The sequence below is a fragment of the Argiope bruennichi genome, chromosome 2, assembly GCF_947563725.1.
Source record: "Argiope bruennichi chromosome 2, qqArgBrue1.1, whole genome shotgun sequence".
In the NCBI taxonomy this organism is placed as follows: Eukaryota; Metazoa; Arthropoda; class Arachnida; order Araneae; family Araneidae; genus Argiope; species Argiope bruennichi.
In genome coordinates this window covers 74,005,835-74,024,372 of record NC_079152.1, presented here as the reverse complement: position 1 = coordinate 74,024,372, position 18,538 = coordinate 74,005,835, and the positions used below count along the sequence as shown (strand labels likewise).

General features: G+C 28.4%; 2 protein-coding genes across 2 annotated transcripts in view; one reads left to right on the top strand and one right to left on the bottom strand.

Annotated features, from left to right (window-relative positions):
• Nucleotides 1-2,852, bottom strand: part of LOC129956931 (GATA-binding factor 5-A-like) — a 74,294-nt gene extending 71,442 nt beyond the window's left edge. Inside the window, exon 1 of the mRNA XM_056069012.1 lies at nt 2,706-2,852. The gene's annotated coding sequence lies outside the window, so the exon portion shown is untranslated. The remainder of the gene's footprint in view (nt 1-2,705) is intronic.
• A 7,980-nt stretch (nt 2,853-10,832) lies between these two features.
• On the top strand, nt 10,833-16,852 carry LOC129962220 (heat shock factor protein 4-like). The gene is made up of 2 exons (XM_056075960.1): nt 10,833-11,225; nt 16,364-16,852. The coding sequence occupies exons 1-2, from the start codon at nt 10,833-10,835 to the stop codon at nt 16,850-16,852; spliced, it is 882 nt and encodes a 293-aa protein (XP_055931935.1).
• The last annotated feature ends 1,686 nt before the right edge of the window (nt 16,853-18,538 follow it).

Genomic DNA, 18,538 nt, shown 5'->3' with positions numbered 1-18,538 from the left:
ACAGACCTTTTTAGAATTTACGCAATGTATTAAATTCAATAAAATGAATAGATAATTTTTCATCTTTTTGTTTCTTTTTCTCATTTTTATAATTTAATTTTCAAATTTCTACTTAATGAACTTTTTAAGTGAAATAATACTAATTTGTTAAATAAAGATTCTACTGATATATATATATATATATATATATATATATATATATATATATAGAGAGAGAGAGAGAGAAGAATTCTATGCTTATATTATATCTATACCGGGTGTCCCATAAATTTGTAAATACTTTAAAAATTCATAAAAATTGAAGGAATGAGTATATTTTAATGCGGTTTGCGAAACTGTTATTCTCATGAAGGGGGATTTTTTTATACAAAAAAAAAAGAAATAGTTCAAAAATTTGTCGATAGGGGCGCTAAACACAAGCAAAACATACAATTCTACGGGCAAAATACTTTTATTTGCATGCAAGCAATTGTTTACATGCGTATCACACCAGTACTACAGTACTTGTTCTATTTGTCCGCCATCACCACAAATAACAGTTTGGAAACTGGAGACAACATTGGTAACTGCATCATACAGCATATCCGGATGAATGCATGAGATTTCGTGGCGAATGACTTCCTTTAGCTGCACTAACGAAGTTGGCCAATGGCGGTACACCCGAGACTTAAGGTAACACCATAGCCAAAAATCAAGGGGTGTTAAATCTGGTGAGCGTGGGGGCAATTCATGTGTAAAGTGACGGCTGATTATCCGTTCTTCAGTAAAAGTTCTTCTCAAAAATGCCTTCACTTCGGTGTCGATGTGAGGAGGTGCCCCGTCTTGCATGAATGTCACTGTGTCAAGGACATCGTGTTCCAATAAGGACGGTATCACTTCCTTCTGTAACATTTCCAAGTAACTTGTTCCATTAACTGAACATGTCTTCCATCCTGCTTTTTTACAGGGCTTTTCAAAGAAAAAAGGGCCTACAATAATGGATGCAGTGAAACCACACCAAACAGTAACCCGTGGTGAATGCAGGGGCTTCTCAGTGTAAGCATGTGGATTCTCATGTGCCCATATTCTACAGTTATGGGTATTAACTGCTCCATGCAAAGCAAAATGAGCCTCATCTGTCCACAATATTTTCAGCAGCCATCGCGGATCATCTTCAATTTTCGCCAAAGCCCAATTTGAGAATTCCAATCTCTTAGCTGTATCATTTGGTAAGAGCTGATGTAGCGATTGCAGTTTGTATGGGTACAATTGCAATACATCATGAAGGATACGGTACTATAAGTCTTTGGTATACCAGTTATTCTTGCCACTTCTCGTGCGCTACTGACTGCACTTGTAGACTGTTCCCTTAGCGTGTCCATTTGGAAGAGACATCGGGGGTACGGACTGTTGTTAAACGAGGTGCACCACTGCGTGGCCGATGACACAAACTTCCAGTTTCTTCGAAACGGCGTACTGGGGAAACAAGTCCAGCAGGAGTAATCGAACCTGAACCTTTCTTCAATCTTTTCTGGGTCCTAAACTTTCGTAAAGCTTCAGCCACCGATTCGTTGCTGACATAAAACAACTTTACCAATAGTGCTTTGTCCACCAGTGTCAACATCTTAATACAAACCTTATGCAAACCTTTAGAAATGATGTGTCGCTAACTCACTCTGCCTTTCATAATTCCACTGATTTGCTTGTGTGCAGCGCCCTCTATTGACAATTTTTTGAATTATTTTTTTTTCTGTATCAAAAAAAATTTCCCTTCATGAGAGTAATAGTTTCGCAAACCGCATTCAAATATACCCAGTCCTTCAATTTTTATGAATTTTTAAAGTATTTACAAATTTATGGGAGACCCGGTATATATATATATATATATATATATATATATATATATATATATATATATATATATATATATATATATATATATATATATACATACGGAGAGAGGGGAGGAGGGACAGAGTAAAAAAGAGAATTTAAATTAAAAATTCAATTTATTCTCTTATTGTTTTCTAACTATTTCAATTCGAACTTCAAAGTTCATCAGAGTTTTGGTTTTTCTAGGATTCTCACAATCTAATTTCCGTAAATTTAACTTTCAGCATTCTTAAAAAAACCGACATTCAAAAAAAACGGAAAAGTGAAAAAAATAGTAAATGTTTTTATAAAAATAATAATTGACATAAAATAATGGCAAATTCAGTCTTTCAGTATTAAATAAAATTCAACCCTCTAAAATAATTAAAAATTCAAAAGTATTTTAATTTACTCATTAAATTAAAAGTTTACTAATTAAATTTATTAATTTACTAATTAAAAGCATTTAAAATTACTCTTTTTTTTCAACAAGGGCAATTAGGAAGAGTCCACTAAAAGTGACAATCGAAGCTGTAAAACAACAGATTTAGCAGCAAATTAAAAATAATTCGCCCAGAATTATTACGGAATTCTATTTACATATGATTATTTATAAATCATACGCACTTTAAATTATTTTTCAACTCAAAACTGCTTCAAATTATGAGATTGTGGAATTGCTTTTTATTACAAAGCATATAAAAATGCAATTTCGTAAATTTCAAAAAAAAAAAAAAATTAAATGTTAAATGCTGGAGAGAAAATAAATTTTCTCTTCAGCATTCAGAAATTATTTTAATTTAGAATTGTAAAATAGCATTAAAGAGAATTGAAGTTTTGAAATCATTACTTACATAAAAATTTAAGACTGCAGAAATCGAATGAGCACGTTTTTAAAGTTTTTGTTGATCGAATGTCTTGAATAAGCAGATTTTTTAGAACTTTTGAAGATTGGATGACTTGGAGATGGAAATTTGATTTAGTAATAATAGCCGAGACAGAGAAAGAGAAATTTCTTCCTGATTGACAAACTACTGCCATCTTCCTTTGTTACCGCTTTTGACACTGGTTCAACTCTGTTGTCTGAAGCCTATTTATTTCTTTTTAAATCTTCCTTCATTCTTAGAAAATAAAGATACTGTCGATACCCTATCTAAAGTTTTTTTGTGGAATCAAATTAATCGACAACTTATCTTTTAATCAGCTTTTAAACAGAATTGATAAAAGATTTAAAAAAACAGTAAAATACTATGACTTATGAACATGAAACGAATGATCAAGAATAAGGTTTTGTCTTCTGGCTGAGCTTTTAACCAATACTACGCGAAATCTAAAACACCTATATGCTCTTTAGCAACAAATTTTTCATTATTGTAAGTTTTCCTTCCCAAATGTGGGTCAGTTTCTTGTAAATATTCCCCATGAAAACAATTTCTACCCCTGTAATTTTAACCATGTGAAATTTTTCCTCGGACGTTCCAAAGTCATTCTAAAAAAATAAAAGATCGAATACTTCCTGTTTGCTATTTGATTTACATCTTTGGCTAGATATCTTATACCAAATGCGATTAAAAGAAATAGATGTAGTATTTTTGTCACCGAATGTTCTGTTCTTTGAACGAATTGTAATAAATGGTCTGTGCCCTTCAAAATTAACTTTCTTTCTGTAAGAAATATGCCGTTTGCCTAGAGGTTAAGATTAGTGGAACAATAAAGCTCTTGCTTTTACCCTTAGATGTATTTATTTGTTCCATATGAATATAGGAAAAGGGAAAAAAACATGTAATTTTATATCCTAAAGTTTCCGAATTCTTGTTTTGAGTTGCTATTAAATAAATTATTTCATTCGTTAAATAGAAATTTTCCTTCTAGTTAACGAATATTTGTACATTTTTCAAGACAATTCGTAATTTTATATGTGTAAGATCAATGCATTCCAAGCCATTATCACATATTTTGACATCTAATGTAAATAATTCCATGTTTGATTGAGCTCGCGAATTTTATCTTTAATCTTTTATCTTATTGTTTGAAAACTGATTGTAACATGACCATTAACATTATAATTCGGAATTTTGACCTTTTCAAGGGCACTCATTGTTACATAGTGTTTTTTTCTTAAGTTATTTTTTTTTCTAAAGGGCGAAAGTTTAAATTATTATTAATGGCAAATTCAACAGAATATACAAAACAGTATCTCTGCAAAAATACTGCATCTTCTGATAGCAGCTCAAAAACGTATGCATAGAGTAAAATGAAAGAATTTCGTATAATTGAACTAAAATCTCTGCAAAAATACTGTATCTTCTGATAGCAGCTCAAAAACGTATGCATAGAGTAAAATGAAAGAATTTCGTATAATTGTACTAAAATCTCTGCAAAAATACTGCATCTTCTGATAGCAGCTCAAAAACGTATGCATAGAGTAAAATGAAAGAATTTCGTATAATTGTACTAAAATCTCTGCAAAAATACTGCATCTTCTGATAGCAGCTCAAAAACGTATGCATAGAGTAAAATGAAAGAATTTCGTATAATTGTACTAAAATCTCTGCAAAAATACTGCATCTTCTGATAGCAGCTCAAAAACGTATGCATAGAGTAAAATGAAAGAATTTCGTATAATTGTACTAAAATCTCTGCAAAAATACTGCATCTTCTGATAGCAGCTCAAAAACGTATGCATAGAGTAAAATGAAAGAATTTCGTATAATTGTACTAAAATCTCTGCAAAAATACTGCATCTTCTGATAGCAGCTCAAAAACGCATGCATAGAGTAAAATGAAAGAATTTCGTATAATTATATTAAAATAAAGTCGATTTCTTATAACGAATATCATCATAATATTAATTGTTTTTGAGAGATTCTTGGAGATTGGAGGAAAGTAAATATCAGGTAGGTATTTAAATGTAAACTATGTAATTCATATAGCTGAGCAAAATTTTCGAATGCAGACATTCAAAAGCTTCAATCAAATATGACAAATACCCATGTCAAGCTATCATGGCATATATGTTCAACTATGCGAACGAAAAGCTACAGCCTAAATCTCGAACCCAACTACAATCTTGCTTTGAGCCACCTAAACAAAACTTTCAGTATTTAATATGCCCAAAGGGGTTCGTGAAGGTGCTCTGTACTATTTGCAAGGCCACTCTCTTCTATCATTGGGAAGAATGTTTATTTTGTTGTTGTTTCTTAAGGCACTTGCCATGGACAAGCCCGCTGTTCGAAGACAGCCGCTTTAAGCCTCTGGCGCTACTGTAGAAACAAGAGGGGGAGCGCCTCTTGTTTCTACAGTAGCGCCATCTAGGGCCAAGAGGAAGACTTAGCTACACACATGTCACAACCCTTTTTACGGGGCGGACTTCATTCACGCATTTAGACCTGAATCAGAGAACGATCACCCCTGATCCAGTACCCCCAGTGGTATTACTCTCGACATGGAGGACTTTGTGACCACGGCAGATTTATACGCGCGTCAGTCGCCAAGCCAAGCACGCGGGGAATCTTCTGTCGGCGGAGTTCGAACTCGCAAACTAAGGGACGCGAATCCAACGCTCTACCAACCAGGCTATATGATGAAACAGATATGTGTTTTAGATCTCAGTTCAACGGAAAATTACTTTTCAAGGGTCAGTCAAGACTTCATTTATAAAAGAATAGTATGCATTGCTTGATTTAGAACAAATTTGAAAGCCGAGCTTTCCACCAAACATGAAGGAAATTCACATGGAAGAAACATTATCCGCATGAGGGGTGGTATATCTCTATATGGAAGGTTCAGACTTCCTACTCGGGGAAATATGCCTGCTAAAATCTGGAAAGGCAATGTCCTTCTTCTATTAAATGAAGAGATGCTTATATCTTCTTTTAAGTGCACACAAGAAGCATATCATTTACATTTTGCAGTTACTCCAACGCAAAGAATTGGAATCTTAATTTAGAATATTTTAGAAAGACACGTTACAACTCTTTATCCTCCAAATCAGACACTCCTCGCATTAAAATCACCAAAACTGGTTACTTTCCGTTAAATTTAAAATATTTTATTATATCATCATTAAAATAGCTTATCTCAAATGGTTAAACTTAACATCAAAAACTATACTTTTCTTTAAAAAAGCTCTACAGCATAAAAAATTATTTTAAAATATTTATGCTTCGATTTACGCTTCTTTTTTTTATCTTAAATACAGGTTTCCTTAAATTTTAACTTTTTTTTTCATATCAATAAAAAACAATTTTAACTTATTGTAATTAGAATCAATATAGCTCATATGGCGACAGTCACACAAGAACAATTGAGCATGGTATCTTTATCCAAATTCAAAACACCTTGCGCAAATTCAAGGTACACGCGTTCATTGTGCCGAAATGCCATATGCCATTTTTTATGTCAAAATGCTCAAAGGATTAGAAAATGTAATTAGCGCTACGTGTTAAAGACATTTATCATGAGCATAAATTAACTCCAGTATATTTTTACTTTTATTAATTGCTAGCACTTCTTACTTGATAGTCTTGCCAATAATCTTCTATAAGTCCGTAAAAAAAAGAAGGAAAAAAAACTACTTTCGAAGAACCATTACAGTCTTTATTAGATTTCCCAATTAACTATTTCAAGATAAAATCCAATTCTCTAAACTCAATAAATATACTGCAGAACTTAAGAAATGCTTATTAATTCAGAATCTGTAATCAAATTAAGTTTGAATTGATTAATAAATTTAATTGATTAATTTTATTAATATATAAAGTTGATTACATCCATTAATGAAATTAATATATGAAGTCAAACTTCAGTGGGAAGGTAAAATTCTAATATATTTTGGGACGAATCATTACGATTCTTCATGCTGTGTGAAACCATGGAATTTACAAATTTTCTTTAAGATCTCAAGTTAAAGGGAAAAATTAGATGCATATTTATACAACAAAAATTGCTGGAAAATTGTAAAAATTTCTGAAATTTAACTGATGTTATTGAATTTCTTAAAGCAACCCCAACAACATATATATTAAAAATATTTAACTTTCTCATATGAAAAATGAAGTCTTCACATATTGTCAAATAGCTTATCAGAGAAAAATTTGTGTAATTCCGTTCCGTCCTATTGAACTTACACTAACTTAAAGAGCATGGCATATAATCCCAATTTCTTACCCATGAATGCTTTAAGATTGATTAGAACGAATGTGCACCGGTAGAGAATAACAATTAAAGCCAATTAAAGAATTTTAATATGATTTTCCTATTTGAAGTGATAATAAAACAGGGTGGGTGCGCGTTATTGAATGCGAGGAGTTGAAAGTGATGTATTGTAATTTAATATCTAAGGAAATTGTTACTAAACGCGCTCTTTAAAATTGCCATAGAATCAATCTGGATAATTATTGGGTGTGCATATATAAAAAAGTAGAGCTATTCTGGATTTTAAATATAAAATGTGATATAAATGACTCTCTTAAAAAGAGAGAATCTAGGAAACCAAAGAATCACAAATTGGACAATATTTGCATTTCATCAGTTTTCCGCCTGCAAACAATACGTCGTTCTGAATTCATCTTCTCATTAGTTGATCAGCCATTTAATCAGCTGTTGCAAGGTTTCATTTTCTATTAGCTCCACAGCTTACATAAATTAATATAAGGTTATTTTATTCTGGTATTCCACGTTACTTTTCATTACAAAAATTGGACCGAGTAAAAACAGAGTTACTGATGCAGGGCTGTGTCAGTTACTGTGAATTAATTTGCATATTTTGAGAAGCACAGAAGGAACTACCTACATTCTCGTTTATTTTAGAGTCCTCTGTAAGAATAGTTGCATCAATAGACTTTTCAAAATAGTGGCATACTGGGATTTAAAATTTGTTGAATTTTATGCATACCTTTAGTAAAATTTTCATTTGATGTTATCGAATGCTTTTGAATCATTGCCATTTCAAAGTTCAGAACAGCAGAATAAAACAGAGCTTCTTACCGAAATCAGGATGAAATGATTCATATATAAGCATACTTATATGAAAATTACAGCTTTTAAGACCTCGAACAAAGTGATACTGTTCAATTAAAATGCTACGGTTCACTTGCGGAGGTTTTTTTAAAGTATTATGGGTTAGATTATTAATTATTGAAAGTGAGGATAAATTTGAAATATTTCCACTGTAACTTTTCCATTTCATCAGCACAATCTGAAATGATAACGATTTCATTCACCTTCAAAGTGTAAGGTCTTTCATTGCTAGTAAATGTTATCCATAGATTCAGAATTTGAAAGGTAACCATGAACAATTTGACAGATTGAATTTGAATGTTTTGATCAAGGTCAATTGAAAATGAATATTCGTTTGCGTTCATTGAATCAAAAATTAAGATTGTTTACTATCTGCGGATTAGTTTCTCATTTTTTAGATATATAACCGTAGTCCGACTGCTAAGTATAAAACATAATTTTTTAAATTTTAAATTCATTATGAAATTTAAATTTTTGGATTTTTCCAAGAAAACGTATTAAATCTTTATTTTATAGTAGCTGCCTTTGGAGACCATCTGATTTCTTGGGATTAATATTCTCTAATATTTTCAATTAAATATTTTATGATACTGGGTTTCTTAATAACGCCTTCAACAAAATATTTTTAAACTTCAAATGTTGGTTATTATATAACTCACATTATTATAGAACATTCATCTGTTCACATTAAATTCCTCTATAATTTTCTATCACCCCCCCCCACCTAAAATTTGAACTTTAAATTAAAACTGAAGGGATTAAATTTCAATTAATGCAGGAACTTATTTAAATGAACTTATTAGATGAAAACATATTTATTTTTCAAAAATTTCAGTATTGAAAAAAAAAAATCGTACAGCACTGAAATCTTATGCGCAGTACGGAAAATTTTTTGTAGTTTATATAACATTTCACAAAATTATTCAATAAAAATGTTTCGGATTCTTCAAAAAATTCAGTTTCTAGTTTTATTTTTTATAAGAATTTAGATAACATTAATAATAATATTTTATTTTGTTCAGTTAATAAATGTACTTTTGAAAACAGTACGAAGTAGAAATTTTACATATTCAGTCGGAGCTATAAATCATATTAAGTAATATGTTCTTAACATGCTAATATTTAAACTAAAAAATTTCGTTCTGCGATCAAATCGAATAGAGTTATAAAGCTATGATTATCATTACTTAAGAGCAATAAACATTTCCATTATTTCGGGTTAATAAACAGTGAAAAAACATCGGATCTTTCTTTATATTAGCGTATCTTCTTCGAGACGTTTAATGAAATGGTCTAAAATCGCTCACTTTTATAAGGTAGTAATATTCAAATTTTCATAGTTAATCATGTTTAGTCGCAATAGAACGGTCCTATTTATTTTTATTTAAAATGCTAATATTTTGAAACATTATTTTGTATTTATTTCATTTTTTATAATACACACTGAAAATTACTTTTTTCTGGGTTTAGTTTTCAGAAAGAGTTAATTCAATCTTTAATTTGAGCGTGATGGTAACATGTTGATAAAAATTAATTTTCCCATGAATATCTTATGTGCTCGTGAAAGTTACATTTTATTTTTATTTTGTTTGAAATAAATTTTTTTGATAATTGATAATGCTTTGAATGTTAAGAGCATGTAAAAGTCCTTTTTCTACTGTAATACTTTTGGATGTCATTGAGGAAGAACTCCAAAATTTTGCTTAATTTTTCATTAATTAAAATTTCTAAATAAATCTCTTCTAGATACACATTTTAATCCCTCGAAGTATAAATGTTCTAAGTTCGGTAACATTAGGTCAAACAGTCTGACCTGTACAACACCAAAGTTGGCATTCATCTTATTATAAATAAAAATTAGATGCGTAAAAGTGATGATTTTTCATTTTCATTAGAGGCTTTAATTTGAATATTGTTGCTATTTTTCTTTAAATGTAGTTTAAAATTAATTGTTTATATTTAAAAAGTATTGGTGGTAGTTTAGGCTTACATTGTTTCCTTTTATAATAATTTTTTAAACGGAATAGCAACATAAGCCTTATAATAACATAGCAAAAGTATTTTTCACAAAATAAGAATAGTAGGTAATTCTCCAATTGTAATAAACTTCCACCTCTAGATAACTTTCCGTAATTGTTTTGTCAAACAAAAAAAAATTAATTAACAATTAACAGCCGAAAGTTGGGTAGAGGTATTGTAAACCAAATATCTTGAAACTAATGGAAGCCTACAAAAAAATTACATTTCGATCTTAAAAATGTGGAGCAACAAAAGCAGTAAAAAAATCAAAGAAATATTCTACGCAAAAAATAACAACGCTTCTTCCTATTTTGAATATTAGTAATTTGATTAAAAAATAAAGAACAAAATTTCATCAATTTAATACTCGAAATTGACTCTTTTAAATTCTTTGTAAATAATCTATTATACGTTCGAATGAAAAAACATTCAGAAATTAAAAAAGAACTTAAATTTATATTCATGCAAGACTTGTTTTAATGGTGCTTAAGACATAAAACTTTACATGAAAATCTTATTGAAATTTCTTTCTCGATAACTTAATTTTGGATATAAAAAACACAAAATTTCATTTATTCTTTTATAGATAGGCAAGTTTATACAATATAATTTAAATAAAAAATAAAAAAAATTGAAGGACATATGCATATGCGATAAATTCACGTGCAGTTCAATAAGACTGAAATATTTTATTTCAATCAGAATAAATACATTCATTTAACTATAAATGGAATAAATATATATATGTGTATAAGCTTCTGGAAAGTTTTCGAATGGCAACGAATTTTTGTTTAAATTAATTTAATATACGCGAGCACGTTCTGCACTTCAGAAGCTCGTTAGAATATTCTTTCAAAATTCCACTTTTCTGCAGACGATTTTAAAAGCGTCGAATAGTTGAAATGTCTGTTTGGGAAAACAAAGTTATTTCGCTTTTTAATATGAAATTTCCTGAAAAATTATGGCTTATTGTCAATGATTGTGATACTGGAGCCATTGGATGGGGCCTCTCTGGAGACACTATTGCTTTAGAGTACGATAAATTTCAAGAAGAATATTTGGATAAAGATGTTGGAGTTTTTAAGACTAATAACATCGCAAGTTTTGTCAGACAATTAAACTTGTATGGATTTCGTAAATGTAACCGTTATAATGATGATAAACATGAATTCAAACATCCATTATTTGTGAAAGGCAGAAAAGATCTTATACAATTTGTCAAAAGGAAGCCTGGATCGTCCATAAGCTTAAATTCTTCTGCTAGAACACCCAGACGTTCTAAAGTAAAGACGAACACAGAATTCGCTCAAAGTGAAAAAGAAAATGTACTGAATGTAAGTATTTTTGACTTTAAAAATATGAAGGCAAGTCTTTTTATTTTATATCGTTTATTCGTGTTCTTATCATAATAGAATTAAATGTCTTAATGCAAAACTATTTATAATGCCATAATGCAAAATTATTCTTAATGATAATAAAAAAAATATTAGATTGTTAAATGTAAATAAATGAATCATTCAATGTTATTTTTTGAAAGATAATTGTGATGTTCCTTAGTTGTTAATTGGAAAAATATGCCTTTTAAATATTATTTCATTTGCAATTAGTCATTACTCCCAGATTGTTATAGTTTTTATATTAGTTAATTTGTTCGATTTCATTAATTTATAACATAAGATTCTTTTAATTTTCTTAGAATAAATTTAAAATGCCATATTTTTTTTCATTGTCGATGTGTAAAAAAAAGTCTTTGAATTTACAAATTTAATTTAAAACAAATATCTGAAGTTTTCATTTGGCGAAAATTTTATTTTTAATATCCTCCCACAAGATATAAAATATCTTAGACAAATAGTGTAAATTATATTAAATTATATCAGAACTTCTATGTTATTTAATTAAATCTCATTTCGAATAATTAGAAAACTTAGACTCTAATTCAAGTCTTTATGTTCAAATAATCTCACAAGCTAAAACTTTAACACACCAAGCGATGTAATGCAGTATTAAAACAGGCTATAGTATTAATACAAGTTATAGTACTTAGTATTAAATAATCAGAGTTGGACATTTTTTCTTGTAATCGTATATTATATATATATTGTATTTGCAATTAATTATTCGGTTACGTTCATATCAAAATAATATATATTTACTTTCATATTTTTTTTTTATTTCGAAAACTGAAAAGTGCTGCCAGTATTTTTAGGATATATTTTGAAAATTTTACTTTTAAATATGTTTTTGTGTGTCATTTCATAATTTTTCAATCAACTATTTCATGCTTTAATTTTAATTTTAAAATTGTTAAATTAATGATTATATTGTGCTTTTGGAATCAACATTCTAACTTCTAATTTTGAAATTAAATTAAGAACTGCATTTTGATTAATAATTTGACTTGATTAAAATCTCTAAATATTCCAGAAAGTTTTGTTTTGTTTTTTTTCATCTTAGAATAATGTTAATTCCCGATGAAAAATAATCTAGTCAATTATTCAGATTTGATAATAAATTATTTTTTATAATTAATAATTTATCTCTTAGATTTTTTTTTCTAAAAAATATTAAGAATGGGAATTTTTCTGAATTTTGATAATACGTTCCGAAAGAAAACGGTTGCTGAATATTTGAATGTTTCATTGGTATCATTATAAATCATCTGTTTGTCGGTAATACTAATTTTCATTTTAAAACTTTGATTAATTTAAAAACATACAATGGTGTGTTGTCGCCAATTCGCGATACTTCACCATACGTTAAGATGGCTTAACGTTTGGCGAAGCAGTAAAATTCATAAAATATTTGTAAAGTCATAGTTCCAGAAAATTCAAATTTAGCCATTAATTATATCTGAGTAAAATAGTGATTCAGATTAAAGCCATCTAACAAAGAAACTTACTTGTAATTAAATAAAAAAAATAGTTTTTTCATATTTAAGGCAAATAATTTTCATAAATGGTATTTCTCTCAAAATTTTATAAATATAATATCTTTTTCAAAATAAAAATGACTCAATTTAAATAAATCTATGCATTTTGTCGATTTTATCTTTTTTGAAAGGCTTCCAAAATAAAAAAAAAAAGCACTTAGTTTTATACTTTCTACTATAAATTTATTTTTTTACATAGGCATTGTAACCTATAACAGTATTTTCTTTTCGGTTAAATGCGAGTATGGCTTTTGCATTCGTGTTCAGTGTGTTTTAATGACGTTTTATGTGAAACATAATAACTCTTTGTGGATATTTTAATTGTATTTGCAGATCTTAACCAACCTATGATAGGGTTGTCTTCCTCGGTGTTGGTCATGATCTGGTAAGATTAATGTTAGGCTTCTCATTAAGCACGTCAAAATCGTGTTAACCTTACAAAAACTCGCCAAAAGTCCGCCATCTTGCATTTCTGCAAGAGATGGTAAAAGCGATTTTTAGGGCTGTAATAGCAAATTATCAAAACAAGTTGGGAAAAGATCGCACCAAATTAATCATCTTTCGGGAACGGACATTAATTATAAAAAGGTCCCTGATCAATAGTATTTATTTTAAAAAGTATTGATTATTACATGTTTCTAAATATAAAATAATTTTATATAGTATTAATACACTTTTAGCATCGTTCAAATATGTGGCATCACTTATAAGCCTTGATACGTTATTCTGATATTTTATTTTCGGATTTGACAATTTAGAAAAGAAAGAAGGAAAAAAAAAAAAGATTTTCATCAGTGAAGCCACAATTTTCTATCGAATTTTTAAATGTTGACTGTGAAAAATCGCTATGATTTTTTTTCTTTTTATATTTGATATATCTTGGCCCTCGTTATCGAAATTGTACTTTATAACCAAGCTTTATTTCATTGAAACTTTAATTAAATTTTTAATGAATTAAGAATTAATCAAAAGTTTTATCCCAATAACTGGATCATATTATCACACAAAAATGATTTTTAATGTCATATCAAAATTTCAGAGTATTATCGCTCAATATAATTTAAATGTAATCTCGCTTCTATTTAAACAAATCAAACAATTCTTTTCAGAATTTATGTATAAATTGTGATAGCATTTTCATTATTTTAATGAACGACTTTTTTCATCATAAATTAGTTTTCGTCAGGATTATAATAAAATAATTTGTTTGTTTCAACTCAAAACTGCTTACCCATTCGTTTTTTTTTTTTTTTTTTTGTTTTTTTTTTTTGCTTTTTTTTTTAATTGCTTGCTCTTTTGGTGCTTTTTTATATTTTTCTTCCTAGTGGCTAACTTTCTGTTTCGGAATCGAAGATCCGCCATACTTGTAGAACTAGAATATGGAATAAGCAGCTTACACTTACAAAACAAAAAAATTTAATCTTTACTGTTAGCATTCTTACATAAGAAGCCACGATAGGCGTTGTTAGCATCACACTATTTGGAGATACATAAAACGAACAACTTTCTTGATTTTTCTTCTCTTTTTTAGGATAATTGCTTGCGTGAGCAATTTTTAGCACGTATAAATGAGAAATATACTTTTTATTTTATTTTATGCAAGGGGAAGGGAAAATATTATGACTACAACAATCAAGTAGGATTCGTTCTCAATTTAGAAAATAATATTCTTATTGTAATTTAGCAAAAAAAAAAAAAAAAAAAGGTTTTATTTAATTAATAAAATTAGTCTTTTTACTTTCTCGTAGACGAAGTATAGAGAAAATATTATTATCGTCAAAAAAAAATCGAACTCATTATTTCGAAGAATCGCCAAGTTTTAGACCTCCTTGAGTTCTAAAAACACATATTTGGAAAATGTCTGTCTGTCTGTGACAAAAATAACTCAAAGATTCTTTGTGCTATACGGACGAAATTTGGTATACGGTATTTACACAAAATTTGCAGATTTCTATCAAATTTTGTGCTAAATCCGTTCAGAGAAAGTCTGTCTGCTAGGTTTTATGATAATTACAAAATGTTTTTGCATGATAATTACAAAAGTTTTTGATATAAATATAAACTTGCATGATAATTACAAAAGTTTTTGATATAAATATAAACTTGCATGATAATTACAAAAGTTTTTGATATAAATATAAACTTGCATGATAATTACAAAAGTTTTTGATATAAATATAAACTTGCAAGATAATTACAAACGTTGGCATGATAATTACAAAATGAAAAGAGTTCAATGGGGAAATTCGGTTAATAGATTTATCATCTTAAATGTAGACATCCATCAAATTTTGAGTCAAATCACATAGGAGTTTGACTGTCTGTCGGTCTGATTATCAGAAAGGTTTAAAGCGATTACTCAAAACGTAATGCGGTGAGTGTATCATATATGGAACGTGATTTTATGATTATAAATATAGGTCTGCATCAAATTTTTGTTTTAATCAGTTGGAAGAAACGCTTTTAAAACGAAAAAATGAGGTTTTCGGATATCATGCTAGGGATTAAATGCCAAAACTTACAATACATTTAGTTAAAATGCTAATTCCATGTAAAAGATAAATATGTCGTAACTATTGTACGCGAATGACGTTCAAGGCGTTTTCTGGGATAACACCTTTATTAGAGAGTGCACAAGAAAGCTTTGACGAAACCAATCCAGCTGATTTAATCTTAATCTTAACTCAGAATAATTTCTTTATTTCGAAGGAATAAAATTTATAAAATTATTGAAAAGTTTAGGCCAAGCTGTAGAAATTCTTATTCTATTATATTACGAATGGGTGATTGTTTCTTATCTAAAATAATGTATATTGTAGACTTTTCTGTAGTAATATTACACCTATTTTCTTTCACTTAATGGAATAATGGGACTCTTAATGTATTTTTCACCGAGGCAAAATGCAAAATAAACATAAAGCCTTATTTCCAGATGTAGCTTGATAGTATAAAAGAAAAATATAAATCTTTGTATAAAATATAGAGAAAAAATGGCAACATTTGGCTTTAATGCAATAGGGCATAAAGCCAAAAGTTTCATATTATACATTTGGCAAAACATTGTTCATACAGAATGAAAAATGCTCTCAACTATTTCCTCTGCAACCACTGCATTTTTTGAATAGGTTTCTAACTGTGCCAAATTACTGACAACAATAAATCTTTATTATAATTCCGACAAAATGATTATGGTTTTGATATATATAAAAATTTCTAAAACTTTTGCTTAATTTATTGTTGGATTATATATTGTATTGATGGATATTGTTGGATTATATCTGTTGTTTTGTATATAGAATATGTTTATTTAGAGATGAAATTGTTATATTACATCACATTTAAAATCTTTTCATCCATTTTAATAGAAAATGCCTTAATTCTGTTTCAGATTGTAAATATTCAAAATGCATCTTATATCTCAATATCAGAAAAGATGCTGGTTGATTCGCTTAACTTTCTGTTCTTGTTTCATTTTTCTGAAATATATATTTGTCTTTCATGTTCTGTTGAATTTTACCTTTCTTATATTTCCATTAACAGGATAAATATACAAAAACTGAAAGGAGCATCTCGAAAAAAGAGGTATCAAAGACTACACCTCAGAGGACTCCTTTAAGTTCCAGTCAAAGTCCTAATATGTTAAGTTCAATGGAAAATTTTTGGTGGAATAACATTTCTTCTCCACCACCATATCCAACCAACTTTTATTGTGACAGAAGTATCGCTGATCAAGGCTGGTTTCCAGTGAATGGGTCTTATTACAATTCTCAAACATTTATCAAACGTGAACCCAGAGAATCTGAAGACGATGAAACTAAATTCTTCAACGAAGTAAACGTCAATGAAAATCAGTTTGCATCTAAAAATAACAGCAATATGTTTTACTTGGTTGTCCCTGGTTATCCTTCTACTCAAAGTCATGACATGTATGTTAATCCAGGGTATTATGGTGGTATGTTTCCTCTTCCAGGAATGTCGATAGGATTCAATCCAAATTATAATAGAAGTGCTGATTCATATTTAGAATAATATATCTGTAAAGTTTGTAGCAGATAATTAGAACAATTGATAGATAATCAATAAATATTTAGCATAGCTTATTAAAATGGATAATATTAGTAATATACATATAATAGTCGAATATTTCGAAAAATTTTGTTGTAAATTGTGAAATATAAAATGAACATGCTATTAAATGGTGTAATATATTTCATTTAAGGAATGTATGGGCAGTTAACAATAATTTTAAATATTATGTAAAATTCTTTAAGCAAAATAAAAGATTTTTCTAATGTATTCTGTTCTTCTTCAATAAACACGCCCGAATAGAGTAATTAATTAGAATAATTCTTCCATAGAATGTCTTTAAGAATTAACCAGTTTAATAACCGAAAGATTATTTTAGAAATTCTTTTGTTAGACACAATAAAATTAATTTGATTAATTTAGCATAAAAAATGTAGCATTTATCAACCATATATATTAAAATGAGACATAAAATTAATAAAAAAAATTACAAATCGCAATTATACATTTAAATGTAAATTACCATAAAGAACCAAATTTTATTTTGTTCTTTTCGAATAATAAAAGCTTGAGATTGTAATAAGTTTATTTTGCATTCGTTCTTAAAAGAATTATGTTCCAATTTTTTTTTTCAATTAAGTTCTAATTTTTTTTCAAAAGATATAAGAACTTTGCTTTAATTTGTAAACAAAATTATTGTGCCAATCACAATCGACCAGTAAGGTTAAACAGAAAACAAAAGCAAATGCTTTAAAAGCAGCTTATAATTTAATATCAACTCTGCAAATTTATTTTCTACTCAAATCTCAAAATAAAATAAGAAACTAAAAAGGAATTTTATTCGAAATTTCATATATTATCTATATATTATTAATTGTCGAATGGAAACATTCAAATTTAAACAAATCTTTTTAGCAACATTTCAATTTGTTTCATTGAAAACCTTTAAAGCTGTATTTAGTTTAACGTTCACTAAGAAATGGAACTGCCAAATATTATTAAAAATGCCCAAATGCCCTAGAATGGAGTGCAGCATTTTTAATCGTATTTCCAATCTCATAGTTTCATGAAAAGCTCCATTCAATCAAAGAGTAGAAACTGCAAAAGAAATTAAGAAATAGGTTCAAACAGAATGTTTAACAAAGCCCGAGTTTTTCTATCTGCCCGAATTTATGACTAGAATTTTTAAAAAAATCCATTCAAAAAATGTTATTATACGATTTCAGGTGTCATTAATATAATAAAATTTCAAAAAAGGGGCTGGAAATTCTACTTGAAAAAAATCTTAAAATCTCAATCAATAAAAAATTTAATTTGAAAGCGAAAGAATCTTAATTTGTGGTCACTGATTTTAGAGGAATATTAAATAGAAGTATTCGTATTTGTCATAATTAATTAAAAGAAAATGTTAATTTCAAATTTAATTTTCATCATTTTTTTCCTGAAGATTAACTTTTATAATACTATTTGAAATCGTAGGACATTTTTAGAATAGAATATTTCTCGAGGTCCGTGAATTTTCAGACTGATGGAAAAATACTAAATGTATAAGGATATTGTTATTATTGTTTTTCTCATTTCTGTTTGTATAATTATTGTTTTTGATTTCTATTTTTTAATAGAGTTTTTTGAAAAATAATTCAGTTATTGGTCTGACTATTTTTTATTAAACATTCTCTCTCATGCACT